At 38.0% G+C, this 21,967-nt stretch overlaps 1 protein-coding gene and 1 long non-coding RNA gene across 3 annotated transcripts in view; one reads left to right on the forward strand and one right to left on the reverse strand.

Annotated features, from left to right (window-relative positions):
• Positions 1 to 17,432, reverse strand: part of TDRD3 (tudor domain containing 3) — an 82,177-nt gene extending 64,745 nt beyond the window's left edge. For both annotated transcript variants that reach the window (XR_009631069.2, XM_060769385.2), the window contains exon 1: positions 17,242 to 17,432. Coding sequence is in view for 1 of the 2 variants with exons in the window: in XM_060769385.2 (XP_060625368.2) it covers positions 17,242 to 17,282 (41 nt within the window). In the remaining variant the exon portion in view is untranslated. The remainder of the gene's footprint in view (positions 1 to 17,241) is intronic.
• Positions 17,433 to 17,672: 240 nt separating this feature from the next.
• LOC137096743 (uncharacterized) lies at positions 17,673 to 21,290 on the forward strand. Its single transcript, XR_010909704.1, has 2 exons — positions 17,673 to 17,755; positions 18,420 to 21,290. It is a non-coding gene; the product is annotated as an uncharacterized lncRNA (long non-coding RNA).
• Positions 21,291 to 21,967: the final 677 nt, after the last annotated feature.

Genomic DNA, 21,967 nt, shown 5'->3' on the forward strand with positions numbered 1-21,967 from the left:
GGTGGGGGGAGGAATTGATCATGTTTAAATCTAATAAGCACAAATAATGTAACTTTCACTAGTATGTGGAGCTTGTAGCAAAATTCAAGAAAGGAAAATTTTATGAGTTTCTATAGAGAGAGAATAGCAGGATGGAAATAAATATAATAAAATAAAATAAATAAATTATGAAGGAAGTCAAAAGACAAGTGAAAATGTTTGAAAACATTTCTTACATCACAGATTAACTCATTTATCTTTTAACACATTAATTTAATTTTGTGAGAAAACCTGGCTAAGATTATAATTATAAATAAATAAAGAAAAAAAGAAGAAAAAAACTTTGAACCAGTGCACTGAATCAAGAGGCACTGTCCAATATTCAGTAATGTAAATTGCTCTTGCTATTTTTCATCAAGTTAATAAGCTTTTTTAAATAAAGCAACTGACCAAAAAGCACAGAAATTTAGTTAACTTCTTTTTTCTTAATCTTAATTTGTCAAACTATGATTCTTGGTTTAATATTTCAATAAAATAAATTTACTGGTAAATCGACTTACCATTATACATAATCACCTGTATTTATATTCAACAAGTACTTCTGCAGATCATTCCACAGAACCACTCAAAATAATTTTTAAATGGTTTGAAAGAGAAACTGGTAAGCTAAGTCAGAATATGATACAATGTTCAAAACCCAGCAATATTCTAGCACTTTATATTCTAGTCAAATGTTAAACTAAAGAATTCTTGTGTGAAATGTAGACTAGAAGTCATAATGCATAGCTATGGAATAACCACTGGGTGGAACCATTGCTGCATATTAGATCCTGATTTCGTAAAAACAGGCTTTTAAAACTAGGGACAATTGCAAAATTCAATCTTCACCATCAGTTCTATTGCTAGTTTTATTCAATGTAGTCACAGCCATTGTATAGACTGGAGCTTGATTTCCCTAAAATAGAAAAAAGATGTTGAATATGTTTTTTCCTATTTCACAAAGTCTACCAGTTAAGTAGAGCAATCAGGCATTAAGTTGAATGAGACTTACTTTCAAGTACTCCGTTATCACAGAATCATAAACTTATCAGAAAATGTAGCATAATATAATCTACTGTCTTACTGCATGATTCACAAAGCAATCAAATTCAAAACTATACATAAATGTTTCTATAAATGTTTGTTCTTGGGCACCCCCAAGTTATTTCTGACTGATGGTGGCCCTAGAATGTACCTATATCAATGAGTTTTCTAGGAAGTATTTTGTTCAGGGAGGAGGGTTGCCTTTTCCTTCCTGGTGCTCAGAAAACTGGCCCAAGGTTACCCTGTGATCCAGTGGTTGAGCAGGGATTCAAACCTTGGTCTCAACAGTCTATTATTACCACCACTATGTATTATGCTATGTACACTAGCATCATGTAACTCTTTCCAGTGTGAGCAATCATGGCATCACTCATCATATTTAAATGACTTAAATCAAGAAATCGTTTTCTAAGATCTACAGAGATACTTGCTGGAACACCCCAGCAAGCGAGAGTCCAAAAGTGGCAGGCCCAAACCCAGAACCTTAACCAATGGCTGATACCAAATGAGAGACTCCCCCCTGGGCACACAGAAAACTGGGCGACTTGGAAGGTGCTGAACAGACTGCGCTCTGGCACCACGAGATGCAGAGCCAACCTTCAGAGATGGGGCTACAAAGTGGAATCCACGACATGCGAGTGTGGAGAAGAGCAAACCACTGACCACCTGCTGCAATGCAACCTGGGCCCTGCTACATGCACAATGGACGACCTTCTTGAGGCAACACCAGAGGGACTCCAAGTGGCCAGCTACTGGTCAAAGGACATTTAATCAACTTCCAAGCTTGCAAACTTTGTGTTTTGTCTGTTTGTTTGTTTATTTGTTTTGTTAAAAATGTAATACAAATGTCTGGTTGCTCCTGACACAATAAATAAATAAATAAATATCATATTTAAACAACTAGAACATTACAATTCACATGTCATACGATATAATTATGCACGATATTGTATATTATAATACACTTTCTCTAAAAGATCGAAACTCCATGGCAATTAACAGATGTTGCATAGTCCATGTAGTGGTAGCTACAGTATATATTCAAGTATAAGCCAAGGGACCTAATTTTACCACAAAAACTGGGAAAACGTATTGATTTGAGTGTAAGCTACAAAATACAGGAAGGCTATGGGGAAGATGTACGTAAATCAGTAAACAAGTTCCATTCATTTTGATCAAACTTAATGTGGGTTTCCCTTATGTTTTCAGGAAACAGTCAGCTCCAATTAATGCTTCTTTCGTCCCATTTCAGAAGATTATTCCAAGACTTTAATGTTACACAGTATAGTTTCAATTACACCCACCCACCTTGATTCACTGTTATGATACTATTGTTTCAGATGTCTTAAGTGGATGTTTATCCAACATTTCAGACAGCAAAAGGATTTCTGTGGCCCTTTACGCCACATAGAAAGTAACAAAACATTGCATATTAAAATTAACTTTAAACGTATGCACCCAGAGAAGTGTTCAATAATACATTATGAGCTGTGACATGGTAAGTAACTAATTCAAAACCAAAATGAAATTTAAAAATGGATTCTATCCAAGACATACACTCTGAATTACTTTGAGGGTAGTTTACTATGATTTCTATAGAAAGTGAGCCCACTAAAAAGCCAAAACTAAGGTCTCCTTTTGTACAAATTTTAAATTTAACACTTAAATGTCAGCTATCTTGGAAAAGGTTTACAGGGCCCGAGAGAATGAAAAAAAAATCTCAAATGTCCAGACTGTTTAATGAATTGGAAACTGGTTCTTTTATTTCTTTCAGGATATCACTGTGAAGGTAACCATGATCTAGTTAGCTATGCTCCGGCAAGGTAAACAGGAAGTTAAAAAAGTGGACTGTCTACTGAGGACTTACTTATAAGGTCATGTTAAAGGCAGCAAAACCAAAATTCAATATTGCACCAGCTCATCATACTTCGTAAAGATAAGCTTTTATAAAACTGGAGTTTTTGGCAGCTTCTACTACCTTTTTTCAGAAACAAGACAGTTGGTCAAAGCAAATGGCTGTCAACAAACCAATTCAAACTATCACAGCAACTGAACATAAAAAACTATTTAATGATTCTTCACTCAAGTTTTCACAATGTCATGGTTAATATAGTTTATCACAATTTATATTTCATGAAATATACACTTTGTTCGATCAATAGTAATCCCAGTGTAAAAAATTAATGTCTCAACAACATATCCTATGGACTTAATGTTAAATGCCCCAAGAAAATTACATTTGTTTCACAGCAGCTTGCCCATGCTTTTAATGTATTAAATACATTTCCAATATAGTTTCAGCAAATCTGTCTTCAGATTCAGAAAACCAAAATATCAACTCCATATCCATAATGCTTGAAGCCTATTAAATTCCAATAACGTTGTAGACTGCTAACAGTTTGTGCTAAACACAACATCATAAATGAAAAAAATTCATTAGGTGTTAGTAGCAGAGAGGATTATCTGACAAAGGATTACACAGATTCAGAACCATGTCAATTACTGAACTAGAAAATTAAATCTAGTGTTAATCAAGGTACTGAATATAAAAAGAAGAGTAATTTTTGGCCTCAGTTTGTGTACTACTCCTAACAACAAGCAAGGATTAACATCTATTCATGTTAATGTGAAAGCTCCTGAGGGACTGATGTATAAAACAGAAATATTAGAAATGTGGAAACCAACTGTGAAATGCTTTATCTATTGTTCACATAATACTAAAACTCCATTGCCAAAGTTTTGAATGATGGGAGTAAATTAACCTTTTCCAACCTTTTTACTGTTTTTTTTTCTCAGTCGCAAACTCTCAAGGAACATTAGTGACCTCTCACATAAATCCTAAAGTTCCAGGGGACCCTGGAAGAAAAACCCTGTATTAAATCAATCTTTTAGAACTCTGTTGGTGTTTTGGTCACTTTTTTTACAAATGGATATGGTATTTTGCTCTTGCTAGACAATTATAATTTGTACTTAGATCTCACTTTGTTTAAAGATGTCAGATGGCATAGAATTTCACCTATTTTCAGTTGCTATGCCATCTGTAGTCACTCATGAGAAAGATATTCTGCCTTGGTTAGACCACACCTGGAATATGTGGAATAATGCGTGCAGATCCCAGTAAGGTGGCCTTCTGCAGCTTGCAGATAGTAAATTTGTCAGCGCCGATTGGGTTTAAGTGCAGGCAAAGGTTTTTAGGCACTGCACCCAGTGTGCCGATCACCACTGGGAACACCTTGACTGGCTTATGCCAGTCTTTGCAGTTCGATCTTAAAATCCTCATATCGTGTCAGCTTTTCCAGTTGTTTCTCTTCAATCCCGCTGTCACCTGGGATTGCAACATTGACAATCCATACTTTGTTTTTCAACACAATTGTGAGGTCAGGAGTATTGTGCTCCAAAACTCTGTCTGAATCCGGAAGTCCCAGAGGAGTTTGATGTGTTCATTTTCATCATCATCATCATTATGAAAATATTCTGACCAGTCACACCAGCCCAGCCAGTGTTAGACACTTCAATACAAGAAAAAATACAACTTACTCCAGTTCTAATGCAAACACATTTTAACACCAGGTACAATCAAGAACAATTATGAAATGAGGCTTATTTACAAAATCACTGTGAAGGAAATAAAATGTATGTCAGAGAACAATAGTAACAGTAAGTAACAGCAGTAATTTAAACACAACCATATAAGTAGTTGTTAATCAAATTAATGAAAGATGGCTTTTGAATTTTAGAAGAATGCCACCAGCCACTACTGTGTATTATCTAAAGAGGAACACACATGGGAAACACACACCCTTTCAGATTTATTTATCACACAAATGTCTATTTGAATTTATAAAAGCTAAGCAATTAATTTAACACAATGTAAAGACTAAACAAAAAATACATATTCAGTACTGAACATCAGAGAAATAATTATCAAAGGCAATGAAGGATATCAAACTCAGTTCCTCGTATCAAGATAATATAGCAAGCATGGCATTCTTCATCTTATCACCAAAACTGTCTCAATAAATCCATAACTCTTCACAATAAAATGATAAAGTGAAAACAGCATGCCACGCTAAGGTGCTCACAAAGAAAAAAATTATTTAGTTTATTCAAACTAATAAGCTAGGCCAAACTAATAATGCATAGTACCTACAGTGACAGGGAAAACTTCCTTCCTCAATCCAAATATGTTACATTTCATTTCCTTTACAGTGATTCTGTAAATAAGTGTCATTTCTCTATGTCAAAAAGTGATTGTACTGAATTGTACCTAGGGTTAATATAATGCCCAGAACAAAAATAAAATTGGTATTAAGAAAGAAAAAGAAACAGCAAAAAAAAAAAAAAACAACTTTCTGTTGTTGTATGCCTTCAAGTCATTCCTAATGTATGGTGACCCTAAAAGTGAACCTACCAGAAGGTAGTTTGCCCTTATCCTCCTCCAAGGCTGAGAGTGTATAACTTAACCAATGTCATTACACCACACTGGCTCTAATACCTTAACTGCACTAATAAAATGTAATTGAGAAAGTAAATATTTTTCTAGAGAGATGTAGTTTTGATTTTACAAGGTCTTTAGACTTTTCTGCCAAAGAGTTCTGATGTCTCACCAAACTACAAATCCCATGATTTTATAGTGCTGTGCCACAGCAATCGAAGCAGTGTCAAACTGTTATAGATGCTTTGAATTGGAACTAGAACAGATCAACCTGGTGTATTTGATAATAACAAGCTAATTTGTTCCCCAACAAGTACACCTATTCAGAACAGACTGTTGTATTCTAGTATAACAATCTAGTAAGAAGTGGTTCCCAACCTTTGGTCCTTCAGATGTTTTGGACTTCAACTGCCAGAAATCCCAGCCAGCTTGCCAGCTGTTAGGAATTGTTGGAGCTGAAGTCCAAAACACCTGGAAAACCAAAGGTTGGGAACCACTGTAGCATAAGTGTGACCAGATCAATGCTGTGAAGAAACTTAGTCACAGATGGTGCAAAAGCCTAATGGAGGCACTGTGAATAGATGGTTCTTTTCCATTTATAAGCACTATATCCTGATCTAAATGAAGAGCCATTAATTTTAAATAAACAAGAAGAAAGCTTGGATGAACCCCTGGATCCACAACTCACATTCAGCTTGTTTGAAAACAATCCTCGCCGGGTTAATCTATGTATTACTGTGATCAATGAATTGGAAACCACATAACTGGATTACTAAAACTGGATTACATGGATTTACCCTTTAAAATTAAACATTTTCAAATATTGAGGATATTAAAATTTCAACTGGTACAGCCATAAAAGAACAAATTAACACTGTTTGAAAAGTTACCTGGCCGCGTATTTTGCTTTCATGGCCAATTTAGCATGCTGATGCTACTTTCAATGGCTCAGGATCTAAATACCCAAAGGAGACTTTCTCCCTTTCCTGTTCATGAATTAAAATTCTCAGAGAAAGCTCTGCTTCAGACTTCTCTATCAGGGGAACTACAATGCGTAGGTAAAGCTTTTCTTTTCAGTAGTGCTCGCTGGCTTGAACACCCGGCCCCAGAGAAATTTGACTCAAGCTGTAATCATCAGGGTAAAATGTTTTCTCACCCACTTCAATGTATTATCTTGGTTTCCCTGCAATTTTATGCTTTTGATTATGTTTACATTTTTCATGTGTGTGAAGGTTTTCCAAGAGCACTACCAAAGGACACCGTTTTCTGAAGAAGTATCTGCTGAGTTATGCTTTATAAATATGAATTGCAAACAGACTATGATTTGATAGATAGCGAGCTGCCTATTGGCAGAGTCTGGACTCATTGTAAGAGACATACTGACAGGGTGGGACATGAAATACTGGATCCCTTGCCGTCTTAGAAGAAATCAGACCTCAATTTAAAGTATAAACTGGATTTTTACTTCAAACCCCCTTCTCTCTGGCTGACATAGAAATGGTCTCATTGTTGCATTCAAGAGAGCAATCAGTACTTAACTGTCTTGTTTACATCTACTGAATGGAGAGTCTGACAAATCTCAGATTGATACACTCCATGTGCTAAGATTATGTATTTTCTAGATGTCGAGTAATGCTGTGTGGATTTGAAAAGGGGCAAATGTCTATACTTAAATGACTATCGTATATGCAACTCCATCCAATAGTCATTACTAGTACTTGAGAGGGTGACAGGTAGAAGTCGTATTCACATCAGCCTTGAGTACATGAGGGTACTTTGCATTCATCAGTGGAAACTTTTTTAAAAAACATAGAATGACACTGTCATGTTTGGCCCTTCCAGAGGTGCCTTCTTCACTCTAGGTGGCACCTGACAAAACTAGGAAGGTTGAGGAAATCCCTGTATGTTTTAGCCTGTAAACTCTTAAATTTAGCTGCACTTCCCTCCAACTCCCTTAGACCGGGCAGGAGTATGATTTTTAGCACATCTTTTTTTTTCTTTGAGAAATAGCTTATATTGTTCAGTTGGGTTCTACTGTTATCTTTTTCTGTCTTCTTAATAAATTATTGTTTTTGTTTCAAAATCAGCTTTTCCATGACCTGATTTGTTTCTTCCTTTGCAGCAACTCTAGTCAAATACATATTTTTAAAACTTTTAGCCTGTAAGATTCTTGGGAGAGCTTTTCCCTCCCAAAACAGTAAATCCACCACAGTGCTCTTATCAGAAATTTCTCCTCAAATACTTGGAATTCACTAACTCAGATTTCTATCTTGTTTGTTTCACATTACAGCTCATTGCTAGCCCATAACTGATTCCCCACTATTCAGAACCTTTACACAGACAGACAACCTGCACCAATCTGGAAACTACTTGCACACTTAAGAACCCATGTGCAGGTGGGGGTTGCCATCATGAAAATGAAAACTGTGCTGTGATTGCTGATTTGCCAGCATGAAAATGAAAAACAGGGAGCGTTTGCACTTTAAAAGCATCATTTCTCATGCATGTCATTTACAAGCTCCTGCATGTCATTTACAAGCATTCACACCCAGTAACACAAATCCATTTGTGAATCTGGTGTACTGGCAGCACATGCTTCTTTTTCAAAGAAAACTTGTTACTTCAAAGTTAATCTGTTCCTCTTTGCAATGCCATGCCACTGAATTTCAAGATGCTGTTTACTTTTTCTGACACTATGAAATCAAGTAGCAACATAGGACTTTTTATTAGAGCTGTATTTAGTGCAATATATTGCATGTTGCCCACCTCTCCTGTACAGCTTCCCTAGAACATGGGAAAGTACAATGACGTTATCTGTATATTCACGGTGTCACACGCCAAATTTTGAGACATAGTCTGGTGGTTCAATGGAGATGCTGAGCAAGAGAGGACACAAGACAGAACACTGCAGGATAATCTACAGCAACATGCTGTTTGTTTAGTATACATTCCCTCCGCATCACAACTGAAATCTTTCTTATAGTGGAACTACTCTAAAATGAGATTCTAAAGATCCATCATAGGCTACTGAACCAGAAGGATATCAAGATTAGTGATATAGAATGTTATAAAAAGAAGTCCTGAAGAACTTATATGCTGTCTAACTAATACAGCATTCAAGTCCATTTCACCTTGTTGCCTTGTTTTTGACTCGTGTTCTATTTTGAAATGGTCATATGACTGATCAAATAAATAAAATATTAAAATAAAGTCCATTTCAATACCAATCACATATCTGGAACAATGTGGAGATAACTGACCACTACGTGTCTAAACATTATGCCCAACAAGAGTTTATCGAAGACATTACAGTAAGACCAAGAGAGAGCATTCATCCCATGAGTTCTAACAAGAAAATTATACTGGTGCCAATCACATATCTGGAACAATGTGGAGATAACTGACCACTACGTGTCTAAACATTATGCCCAACAAGAGTTTATCGAAGACATTACAGTAAGACCAAGAGAGAGCATTCATCCCATGAGTTCTAACAAGAAAATTATACTGGTGCTCTGCCAGTTGTGCATTTGAATCTGTGCCCATCTGAATTTGTTCTAGTTTGTTCTTACAAATTAAATGTTAAATCTATATAAAAATATCATTGTAAACATTATTTTGCAGCTATGAACTCATATATAAAATTGCTTTTAAAACACTACACACACCTTTATCACATTTCTAAAGTTAGTCTACACCTTATTTCCCAAACCTCCATGCCAACCCCTCTCTCAAAATGCCTGAAAAACACTACAGGTAAATAAGATTTCCCCTCCTGCAAAAGGGGGGGGGGATATATTTCACCTGGCTCAGATTTCACTATGCTATAAAATTCCAACAGTGTCACAAGAAAAACTGCAATCAGCAACTTGTTCCTCTTCTGAAGCTCAACACCACATTCTCAAACTCGGTACAGTATAGGAGCATTTTTATGGTAGAATGTTATGTTTTGATATATTATGAGTTAATATGTGATGTAATACTGGACAGCACGGAAACCTGAATACTTTGTTTGGCAATTTGGAATGTTACGGATTGTCGTTTGGAAAATCCACACACATCGAACAACTGGAATATAAACCTGTGTTTCCTCAACCAAACTCTAAGGCTTCAGGTTAGACTACAATATATACTAATGTATAAGTCAACCTCATGTAGAAATTGGGGACAGGTTCTGGGGCCAAAATTATGGATTTTGATATCTGTGGATAAGTCAGTGGTCATTCCACTGAAAGGGGAAAGAATCAGAAGAGTTTGTAGGGGCAATTTGCTTCAGGCAATTGCTATTTTCCCACCTAGGCATACAAAAAGAGCAAAGAGAATAGAGGATTGATTCTTCTTTTAGCGTCTCCCAGGATGGACTAAGCTTTTGCCTTTCACCACTCTCCTCAGAAAAGGGAGTGGTTCCTTTCTGGAGAAGAATTAAGAAGCTCTGATCTATGTAACAATGCAGATGAGTTTGGTAAATATAAATTATTTAGATTGCTCTGGTAGTCTAATAGCCTTACATCACTCCACTACTGAGACAGGATGTCGAGAGATAGAAGTAACCTTATTTCTGGCTTTCATTTATCATATCATTGCATTGAGATATAATGTCAGTGTACCCATATCTGAAAGTTTATCTAGTCCAGTGTTTCTCTAATTTTGCTCCTCCAGATGTTTTGGACTTCAGTTCCTAACAGCTGGTAAACTGGCTGGGATTTCTAGCAGCTGGAGTGCAAAACACCTGGAGGAGCAGAGTTTGAGAAACACTGACCTATAGAGTCTGCAAGATTTGAGGTCAAAAGATTCAATGGAAGCCACCCTGTAGTGCTGATTGGTTAAAGGAAAAGGTGGAAAAGATTTAAAATAAGCATGGTAGGGATGAAATAAGCTCTCCTTTCCCATGGACAAAGTATGAAATCGCCTTGAGTCTCATTTTTAAACTCCATTGACAAAAGACTCAGTGTTAACCTAGAGAAATTGATTTTCAAATGTTGGTGAGTACTTTATTATTGGTTTTTATGCTAGTTCTCAATGGCATTTACAAATTAAAACTGACCATCTTATATAAATATATGCTTAAAAACTATTACAAGAAATTATGCTCTGACCAGTTCTTGTTTAAAAATCTCAGTCGTATTAATAATTCATGTATAATAAATTACAAACAATTAATGGGGATCATAATTACCAAGGCTGCATGTGGCATTACCATATTTAAGATAAATGTAATATGGACTATGAATGAATCATATACATATATTACAATGTGAAAAATATCCACCTTAATTTGAACATTGTGAGTAGCAGTTGCTACTGCGCTGCTTATATGTATATCAATTGTTAACTTACTGTTGATAAACTATTGCACCTTGCCAGTAAGTTCCCAAAAGTTACTAGCAAACAGATGTTTTGCTGGCTTGTCTGCCTGATGTGAAGGGCTGGTCTAGTTGCATCCATATTAATAAACTGACTCAATCACCATGGTATCTGAGCAAAAGTTTTCATACATCACTTTTCAACCCTACTTGTGTGGAACACGTTGTCACCTTAGGAGTACTCTGACATAGCAACCAAAAAGGATGCCCATCCTAGTTGTGGTCAAAATTTCAGAGCAAAAAATGTCATCAGCACAAGAACATTTAACAAATCCCCGAATTCCTTAGTGTAAGATTAGTTCACAATCTTAGATATTTTCAGTGGCTAATGGAATATACAGTACTCATTATAGGTGAACAAGACGTATCTTTCACGTGCTGTAAAACCTTTTTTCAACCTGATGTGAGACATGGCCACAAAGGATCTACTGTTACAAATATCAGATACCTGGATCACCTGGCAGAATTCCTACGAGTTAAGTAGGAGTTCTTGGAGCTTGCTGTTAGATCTTAAATCATGGAGCAATATTCAATTTGTATACTAGAATGCAAGGTATTATATATGTGACATTAGTTTGTAAGTTGATCCATACTTAATCTCTCATCACAGAGTGATCATAGTTGGAAGTTCATACACCAAAATTTGTCCACAGGTCATTCAAACCACCATTTTAAAAAAAATATCCTGGCCAATTGCCAAGAGATGTGGCACTATATTTATTACCTAAAGGGTAATTAAATGGTATGACAATCTAGAGCCACATTTATTTATTTCATCTTTAACTATTAAACTACTTTATACACCCATACATAAATGAACCTTAAGTATAAATCTAAGGCAGTTTTGGGTCCAAAATTATGGATTTTAATATAACCCGTGGATATGTCAGGGGCAATTTAATGTGCGAAAATGCCCAAGGATCAAGGTTGCATTACAAAGCTAAATACTAGGGCTGGGTAACCATGGAAAAATTTGTTTCTAAACTCGATTCGTTTTTAGGTTTTTTTTGCGTTTCGTTTTTTAAAAGAATTCTGAAATTTTTCTTTAAAAAAGTTCGAAATATACGAAATTTCGTAAATTACGAAACAATTACGAATCGATTCGTTAATGGCGGACGCGATTGCACAATATGCAAAAAAAAAAACCCTCCAAATGGGACAGGGGGAACTTCTGAAGCTTCCCTCTCCCTCTGTTGTTGACTGTTGGTGTGATTATTTATTTTTTATCACTGATAAAACAAACAACAACCCTAAAACTTGCACCAGACATACGGAAACAATTACGAAACAATTTCGAAACAATTACGAAATAAATTGAAAAATTTGTTTTAATTTTTAATTGCTTCTGCATGGCTCGATATCGGATCACAAGCTAATTTAAATATGAATTAATAACGAATTACGAAATTAACGAACGAAACCGCCCAGCCCTACTAAATACAACTTCCAGGGGAAAAAACAAACTATACGGTTGATTTGGAACGGATCAGTTTTTGCTCCAGTTCTAAACAGGTTTATTCCCTCTTGGTTAATACTGCATTTCCAACTGGCAGATTGAGGAGACTGGCCTAGGAAGAGCATTAAACTCTCTCCCTCAGGTGCTACTTAGTGCTTCACCCCCTTTCAAGCAATCTGCTGATCTTGGAAACTAAGACTTTAAAAAAGTTTACAACTTTCTCTTAAGCGTATCTATTTAATAAAGAACTACATGAAACAATGTATCAGTTTTGACTTCTACAGTAGCCTTTTTGCTATCTACAAATTCTCTGATTTACTTTTACTCAGAAAAGAGGCTTTGCTTGTGAAAAATAGATTTAAGAGAAGCAGAGTGTACATAAGTAAAAGTGAAATGGAAGGTTCTATGTCTTTTTCACTCAGTGGCCCATTTATACCATCAATATGGGACAGGCATGGGCCCTCTAGGTGTTTCGGACTTCAACTCCAACAATTTCGAACAGCTGGTAAATTGGCTGGGATTTCTAGGGGTTGAAATCCAAAACATCTGAAGTTTTCTCATGCTTGACATAGAAGCTATGCATTCTGACCAAGGAAAGTCAACTTCGATCTACTTCACCCACCGAGGGGGGTAAATGTATGGTTACATCAATACAGAATTATTGGCAAATAATAACCGGACAAGTTAGTCAAAAGAAGATTGTTTAGCCAATTAAAAGATTATATTCAGGTGTTGCCTGTAAGTAACAGTGTGTTTATTAGCACCAGAAATCTATAGCTGAGAGCAAGTATAGGAGCTACAAAAAAAAAAAAGATGCAAATCAAGAAAAAAGGTAATGCAAAATTTGCGTACATCACAAATTCATTAGATGCCTTTAAACAGATCTCTCCTCTTTCTCACCCTCAGCTCTCACATGTGCAACATAGAGATGGCATAACTGTCCCTGCTACACAGAATTGCTGCAGAGCAGTATATAGAATGGAGTATAACTCTAATATTTGTAATAATATTTATATTTTTAAAGTCTCGAAGCCTTTTTTTTTTACTTGAAGCCCTGAAATGTTACATGCAATTATTACTCCCAACTAGAGTAAATCAATTCAATCAATTAGAACTTGGTAAGTAAACACCTATGTACTACCTGTTGTCAAACTAGAAAAGAGGCCCTGAACAAGCCTTACTTTTAAGAGGATTAAGGCTCTATCTACAAGGCAATCCAGTTTCTGAGTCCAAATTATCTGCTTCGAACTGAATATGGCAGTGTAGACAAATATAATCCAGTTCAAAACAGATAATCTGGATTCAGAAACTGGATTATATAGCAGTGTAGATCCATCCTAAGATACTGTATGGAAAAGATTCTCAAGCGTTATGAAGGGCACAAGAGTCCACAGAGTCTGCTACATTGCTAATACAACTTAGGATCCTCATCACCCAGAGAATGGATCCACTTTAAATCTGTTTACTGCCTCCTGCAGAATTCTGGGCTTGTGGTTTAGGGAAGGGCCTTTCAACAGCTCAGCCAGACAGGTATTGGGCCTCACTAAGCCGCAAACCCCAGAATTTTGCAGGAGGCAGCAACTGGATTTAAAGTGGATCCATGCTGTATGTAGTGCAGTGGTTCCCAACCTGTGATCTGTGGACCACCAGTGGTCCACGAGAACTAAAATATGGTCCACGACCCCACCGTTACTACACTGTTGCAATGAAAATGACTTGTCTCACAAAACCTTATAGTGCTGAGGCTTATTAAATACAGTTTTCTGTGGGTGAGCAGATGGCAACTACTGGATGGCATGTGATCTGTATCAGAAACTAGGGCTGATGTGGTCTATCCAATGCAATTTTCTGAATCGGTACCCCAAATAACCACACTGAATCTAAAGTTCACCAAAAACCGATTCATAATCCTTTTGGTACGAATGTTGGAGAGCGATCCCTGGTCAAAAAAGGTTTGGGAACTACTGCTCTAGTGTGATGAGGCACTTACCATAATCACAAAGCAACTCCCCTTTCTAACCTTTCCCTGCCTCCCAAACCTCACTTTCCCACTCTTTTGAACAGAGGCCTGAAACACAAACTGGATATGGTCAGCAATCATGTGGTTGCTTCATCTGCATACGTTAGTTGAAGACATTATGCTCTCCCTTCCCTTACCCTGTTGTGCCCAAAATTTAGGTTGCAAATTCCTTAAGAGACAGGCATGTCTGTGTTCCCGTTGCATTGTCAACAGAAAGTCACATATACTGGTATTGCTATGTAAATGTATATTTTGGTTAGACAGTCTGCTTCAGGAATCAAACAAAAGATTCTGGCACTACAATGTGAGGGCCTCATCACAATTAAATTCCTTGTGCAATAGTACAATGGGCCCTTCCAGACAGGACCTATATCTCAGGATCTGATGCCAGGTTTTCTGCTTTAAACTGGATTATATGACTCCACACTGCCAAATAATCTGGGATAAACGGAAAAACTTGGATCAGATCCTGGGATACAGAGCCTGTCTGGAAGGGCCCAATAACAATAAAGCTATTTTATATGCAAATCTAACTATCCTAAAATCCAAAACACTTCAGTTTTATGTTTTATATTCTTTTTTTATTTGTTTTTATCTTGATATATTTTACTATGCTCTTATTTTAATTGTGGTTTTGCTTTAATGGATTGCTTTTCTTTTGTTTTGTAGGCATTTTTAGCCATATGTAAGCTGTCCTGAGTCCCTTTGGGGAGATGGTGGTGCGGTATAAGAATAGAGTTGTTATTATTATTGTTCCCAAGGGTTTTGGAGAAGGGATACTCAGGACCTTATAACACTTGAGCGTTTTTATATGCTGTGACTGCCTCCTGCAGAATTCTGGGATTTGTAGTTTAGAGAGGGGCCTTTAAACTGCTCAGCCAAAGAAGCCCTGGGTCGCCCTAAACTACAAGCTCCAGAGTTCTGCAGGAGGCAGAAACTGGATTTAAAGTGGACTAAAGTGGGGGAAATGCTCAAGTGTAGTGAGACGCTGAGTATCCCTTCTCAAAAACTCTTGGTAACAGAATAATAACAACAACAACAGCAACAACATTATTTATATAACGGGACGGCTTACAACAGAAGAACACAATATACAGTAGTGTCTTGCTTATCCAACCTTTGCTGATTCAATGTTCTGTATTATCCAACACCGTCTGCCTCCCGCCCAGATCCACAACTGTTTCAATACATTGCAATGTTTTGGTGCTAAATTTGTAAATACAGTAATTACTACATAACATTACCGTGTATTGAATTGCTTTTTCTGTCCATTTGTTGTAAAACAAGATGTTTTGATGCTTAATTTGTAAAATCATTCTGCCAACCCGTTTATGTTGGATAACCAAGACCATACTGTAGCTAATAATAAACATAAAACCAAATCAAACATTAAACTCACACAATAATAAATATTAATAAAATTCAGAAGGTTGTCACTGATAGGCAAAAATATGTAACAGTTAAAACATGTGCTGAAATTAAAAGGATTACAAAACAAAACAAAAAGGGATTACAGAAGCGTTTTAGAATTTAGGATATATATCTTTGCATATATTTATTTTATTTATGACATTTACATGCTGCCCTTCTCACTCCAAAAGAGACTCAGAGTGGCTTACAAGTTATATGTACATACAATATATTATTAGAATAGTACAATATTAATATTATATATTACTGTATTGTACTATATCACTATACTGTAATATTGTTAGTAATACTAGCCATCCCCTGCTACGCGTTACTGTGGCCCAGTCTATGTATATGTAATCTGTGTGTGTATATGTGTGTGTGTATATATTTGTGTATATGTGGTTTTGTGCATGCATTGTAATGTGTTTTTTTATTTTATTTATTTATTGGCTTATTAAGTCCCTTCTGCTGTGTTTTTCAGTGCTTTTATGAGTTTTTATTTTTTGTCAGGAGCGACTTGAGACACTGCAAGTCGCTTCTGGTGTGAGAGAATTGGCCGTCTGCAAGGACGTTGCCCAGGGGACGCCCGGATGATATGTTTATCATCCTTGTTGGAGGCTTCTCTCATGTCCCTGCATGAGGAACTGGAGCTGATAGAGGGAGCTCACCCGCCTCTCCCCAGATTCGAACCTGCAACCTGTCGGTCTTCAGTCCTGCCGGTACAGGGGTTTAACCCACTGCGTCACCGGGAGCTTTTATGAGCGATGGTCACTCATTGGGTTGTTCGGTGTATTGTAGATATGTGTGCTTGTGTATATATGTGGTTTTGCGCATGCGTTGTAATGCATTTTCTGTGTTTTGGTTTTTTAATTCTCTTCTGCTGTGTGTTTCAGTGCTTTTATGAGTGATGGTCACTCATTGGGTTGTTAGAGGTGTATTGTCTCCAAATTTGGTGTCAATTCGTCCAGTGGTTTTTGAGTTATGTTAATCCCATAAACGAACATTACATTTTTATTTATATAGATGAAACACAAAATTATTATATTGTATTATTATTGGTATATAGAATAGAATAGCTTTATTGTCATTGTACTATTGCACCACGAGATTAAACATCCCGCGATATTTTGGAGAGGAGGCCGAAGTCTACACGCGAAAGCCATAGATGTTCCCCATACACACAAGTGTAATTGTATACACGGCTGTAAAATAATGCTGTCATTGTAACGAGGCCTGTGGCGTTGGGAACCCCAAGTGTCACTATCTCAGTGCAGAGGGGAGTGTAAATTTCCCAACTTTAGGACAACCACCACAGTTGTGATGCAGGCGAGAGGGCCAAGGCCAAGGGAAGGGTGGTTTGAGGGCCTCTGCTGAGCGAGCCAAGGCTGCTCCGTCTACAAAGGGAGACGGCCATGTATACAAAAGGGCGCCGAGAGGGAGAACGCAAAGCAACCCCCTCCCTCCTCTCCTCTGCGGCGCTTCCCTCCCTCACCAGCCGGACTCGGCGAGGGTCGAGGCGGCGCCGTCAGCCATGGTCCCTCCTCCTCTTCTTCTTCCTCTCCTCCTTTTCCTCCTTCACGAAGTTCTTTCCGCGGGGGAGAGGCCTTTCGGGGGAGGCCCAGGTGGCGCCCGGCGCAGAGGAGGCCTCGGCCTCGGCCCCGCCTCCGCCCCGACCACAGCGCCCCTTCCCTTCCCTTCCCTTCCCCGCCCCTCCCTTCCCCCGCCAAGCCGCCTCTCACACGCTACCGGAAGCCAGCTCGGCAAGAGCGCCCTCCCCACTTCCGCCATAGAGTTCCCCGGACTGTCGCGCTGGCGGCTAATTCGGCTGTTAGGAAAGGGCGGGGAAAGGCTTGCCCGCGTGGAACGTCTCTTGGCTGGCTGTGCGCATGCGCGGGGACCCTGCCTTTCGCGTTGTGTCCTCGCCTCAGAAAACGCAGGCGAAAGTAGGCTCCAGTCAGAAATCGCACTTTCTCTCCTGCATGGGCGTGCTAGTGGTCTCTTTCAAGGTTTATTTATTTTTTGTTATGGCCTTTCCACACAGCCATGGAACCCAGAATATCAAGGCAGAATAATCCACAATGTCTGCTTTGAACTGAAATATCTGAGGTCCCTTCCATACAGCTGAATACAATCCCACATTATCGGCTTTGCATTGGAATCTATGGCAATATGGACCACAAGGCCTTCCACCCAGCCATAGAACCCAGAATATCAGGACAGGAGATCCTACAGTATCTACTTTGAACTGGATTATCTGAGTCCACACTGCCATATATCCCAGTTCAAAGCAGATCGTGTGGGATCTTATGCTGCTGTTTGGAAAGGGCCCCAGACAGGCCCAATGTCCCAGGATACGGTCCCTAATTTTGTGTTTATCCCATATTATCTGTTATTGCTGCTGCTGGAGGAACATTTAGAGGCGTAGTGCTTCTCATTTAACTTTTCCTTGATTTAAGTCTACTGGAAGGAGGCTGATATCCATGCAGTGGGCGGCTTTCACAGTGTTCAACCTTATTTTTCTTGCAATTGGCAGCATTTTCCCATTGCACATGGCGGGCGGGGGGGGGGGGGGGGCAATGCCAGCTAGCTTATAGAATCTATCAACAAGTGTAGGTTTATGACAGCGGTACCTATTGATCTACTCACATTTGCATGTTTTCGAACTGCTAGGTTGGCAGAAGCTAGAGCTGACAGAGGAAGCTCACGCCGCTACCCAGAATCGAACCTGCGACCTTTCGATCAATAAGCTCAGCAGCTCAGTGCTTTAACCCACTGCGCCACCGGGGGCTCCAATTTTCCGTATAGTGCTATATTTATCTGCTTCACATGGGCAGATTTCATTTTGGCACTAAATCAATATGTTTAACAATGGAATGAATGGCGGCAAACATATTGAAGGTTAATTCAGGCAAAATAGAGGTGTTACCAAAAGATGAATCAGGTTATGCCCAGAAATAGTCCATAGCTTGAGCATACTTCTGGATTCAGTCATGAGCCCAAAAACTCACATTCAGCAGTGGACAGGAGTGCCTTCACACAGTTAAAATTACTGTGCTAGCTCCAGCAAAGGGTCACCTCCTTGTCGTGGCGCTGGAGCTTGAGCACCTCAATGATGTCATGAGCGAAACCGTGAAGTGCCTTGGACTGCGAGAATATCCAACCAGTCCATCCTCCAGGAAATAAAGCCTGGCTGCTCATTGGAGGGAAGGATACTAGAGACAAAGTTGAAGTACTTTGGCCACATCATGAGGAGACAGCAAAGCCTAGAGAAGACAATTATGCTGGGGAAAGTGGAAGGTAAAAGGAAGAGGGGCTGACCAAGGGCAAGATGGATGGATGGCATCCTTGAAGTGACTGGACTGACCTTGAAGAAGCTGGGGGTGGTGACGGCCGACAGGGAGCTCTGGCGTGGGCTGGTCCATGAGGTCACAAAGAGTCGGAAACAACTGAACGAATGAACAACAAGCTGCACTTATTTGTTGAGATGTCAAATCTAGCCACTAGTCCCAGTTACACCTGTTTGGATTGCCAGTATGAGCTCTGTGCGGACCTGCTTTTGGATGCTACTCAGAAGTTTCCAAAGTGCTTTTGTCAGGTTGGTGTTGGTTATGTATGACCAATATCTTCTTATGGCCCCTTATTATGGGATTCCTTTGTTTCTTTACCTGCCTACTCACTGTCCCACTATGCCTGATGAGTGCCAGAGAACCAAAAGTCTTGCATACTTTATGTCATTCCAGTTATTACCTAACTGTAGGTGTTACTTGCTTATTTTTTCAATTAATAATATCTATTTGTATTGCCAAGTTCACTATTTTCACAAATCCTACTTTGACTGAAGATATTATTTGACTTTTCCCTTACTTTAAAAGCATGAGTTTTTGCTTTGCTGTTGCAGTAAAGCAAGAAAAGTGTTTTTTTTTACAGTGAAGCAGCAGCCACATAGAAGAAATTTTAACTTGACATCTATTGCTTTACTCTAAATCAGATTAATGTTTTCAATTGAGTCTTTCAATAATGAACAAACAGATTTACATAACCATATAATAAGCATAAAATGAGAACATCACCAGAGCATTTCCAGTATGCTAATAAGCAAGGCCTCCAAGAGAAAATTTGCAAGGCAGAACTAGACTGCTTTCCTGTCACAAAGTGGCAGAGACTCCTCTCAAAATAGAGGATCTTATGGACCTTACATACTAAATGAATTCTGTTCAATAAAAAAAATAATGGCATAACATGATGTTTTAAAATTAAAACTTTCCTACTTTGTAGAAAAGTATGGTTATGATAAAATATAAACAATGCAGACAGCCTTTGGCATATGATTATGAAAGCATAATCGAACATGATGATTAATGTCAGGCTATTCAATATGACCACTGGTAAACTTTTGTAAATTCTTTACTCCCGCTGTATCAAAATGACCACATAACAATATATTAAATACCAAGCAACGACAAGTCTAATCAGCTAATAAAATGGGCTTTTCCAGCTTATTTTATCAACCAAATTTCAAAAATTTCTGATAATTAAAAAAAATTCCTGGCAATGCTTGATTTATTTTTCCCACATAGGAAAACAGGATTCCATGTTTGAACCTTTGTAAAAAAAAATGCAATAGAAGGAGAACTGTAAGTTATTGCTGCTTTTTAAAGGAAAGGAGGCATGAAATATTCATGGGTTCTTCCTTGTCTCCCTTGGCCTCAGACTAATGTAGCATCAGATCTCCTTCATATAGCCATACAGATAGGTAATTTGATTTCCTGTTTACAAGTCACTAAGACATTCATGCAGATTTTATGTAATCAAAATCTATTAAAGGATCTTATGTATCCAGAAGAATCCTAACATATATGTGAAGTCGCTTTCTGGAGGAAATGTTCCTCTACTAACAGTTAAGAAACACAGAGTTTTATTCATAGCTTTATACAATTATTGCTTTAAAATGTTTTAAAATTAACATCTACAGGCAGCTGGATGATACCAGATCAAACCATTAGTCCATAACATCCAATATTGTCTATTTTTACTGGAAGCACTTTTCAGGTTCTCAGGCAAAGGGCTTTTACTTCTCTTTCAATAGAAGTCAGAGTTTGAAGTTGGGACTTGCACAATAGAAACAATATACTTCTACAACTGAGACTTACATGTTTCTTTTCCTCCCTTGTTTACATTGGTTTTATTAAATATTCCAAAACAAATATTGGTTTTCAAAATGCCCTTCTCATTGACCCGATCTATATTTTTTACATTAGCCAGTAGCAATTATTACTTTAATGATCACCATTGTTATATATATATATTCCAAAAACTAAGAGTAAAATGCAAATTTATCATGGGTTTGAAACTTTGGACCTCCATATGTCTTGGAGTACTGATTGAATAAACGCTTAAACATTATCTGTCATAGGCATGCCTAATGGAAGTTGCAGTTAAAAATTGCTTGGGAATCTGTTCCCCTCCCTTATAGAAGTCCATACAAGTGCCAAGGAGAGTTTTATACCAAATATGATTAAAGGATTTCCACATTTACCCTAATATTTTTTTCACTGGCATCAAGGATTTTAAGATGTTTCCACTGGGAAAGTTTTAACATTGCTTTCATTCAGAAAATCAGAACTCACCCATGGGGCTAATTGCAAAATAGGCTTTAGTGAGTCCCAGAAGCTCTTTTGCTTTAAGAATCAATAGCCAAGTATAAGTAGCAGTTAGTGGTGGCCTGGGGAGTAAGGAAAGGAGGGTGGGGGAGAGGATTGGGAAAATAAGGATTTAACGCGATCTCTACAGGGGAAAAATAACTGCTTCATTTTATATGATTGGATATTGAATATTTGCTGTGCCAAGATTGCTTTCTAAGCAGAGAAAAATTCCAACATCTAAGACTGATGTTCTGGAGCAGTATATGCTAGTTTGTTCTGATGACCACACTGATCATACACCTATTTAGTGAAGGTTACACTACCCCTTTCCAAAATATTGATAGAATTACATTTTGTGACTCCCACTTTCTGTACTTTACTTCCTGGGAGGCATACTTAGAGAAAGTTGACTACAGTTTTCTAGGCCCACCAAAATTTCATCATCGGCTATCACTTGTGGCTGAGTGTAGAGCCTTGGTGGTAAGCCCACAAATGATCTCTCTGGGAGTACATGACTCCAACAGTTTTGCTCATACATTCACTGAAACACACAAGCTCCCTCATCATAACAAGGTG

This window comes from Anolis sagrei, chromosome 3 (assembly GCF_037176765.1).
Source record: "Anolis sagrei isolate rAnoSag1 chromosome 3, rAnoSag1.mat, whole genome shotgun sequence".
Lineage (NCBI taxonomy): Eukaryota > Metazoa > Chordata > Lepidosauria > Squamata > Dactyloidae > Anolis > Anolis sagrei.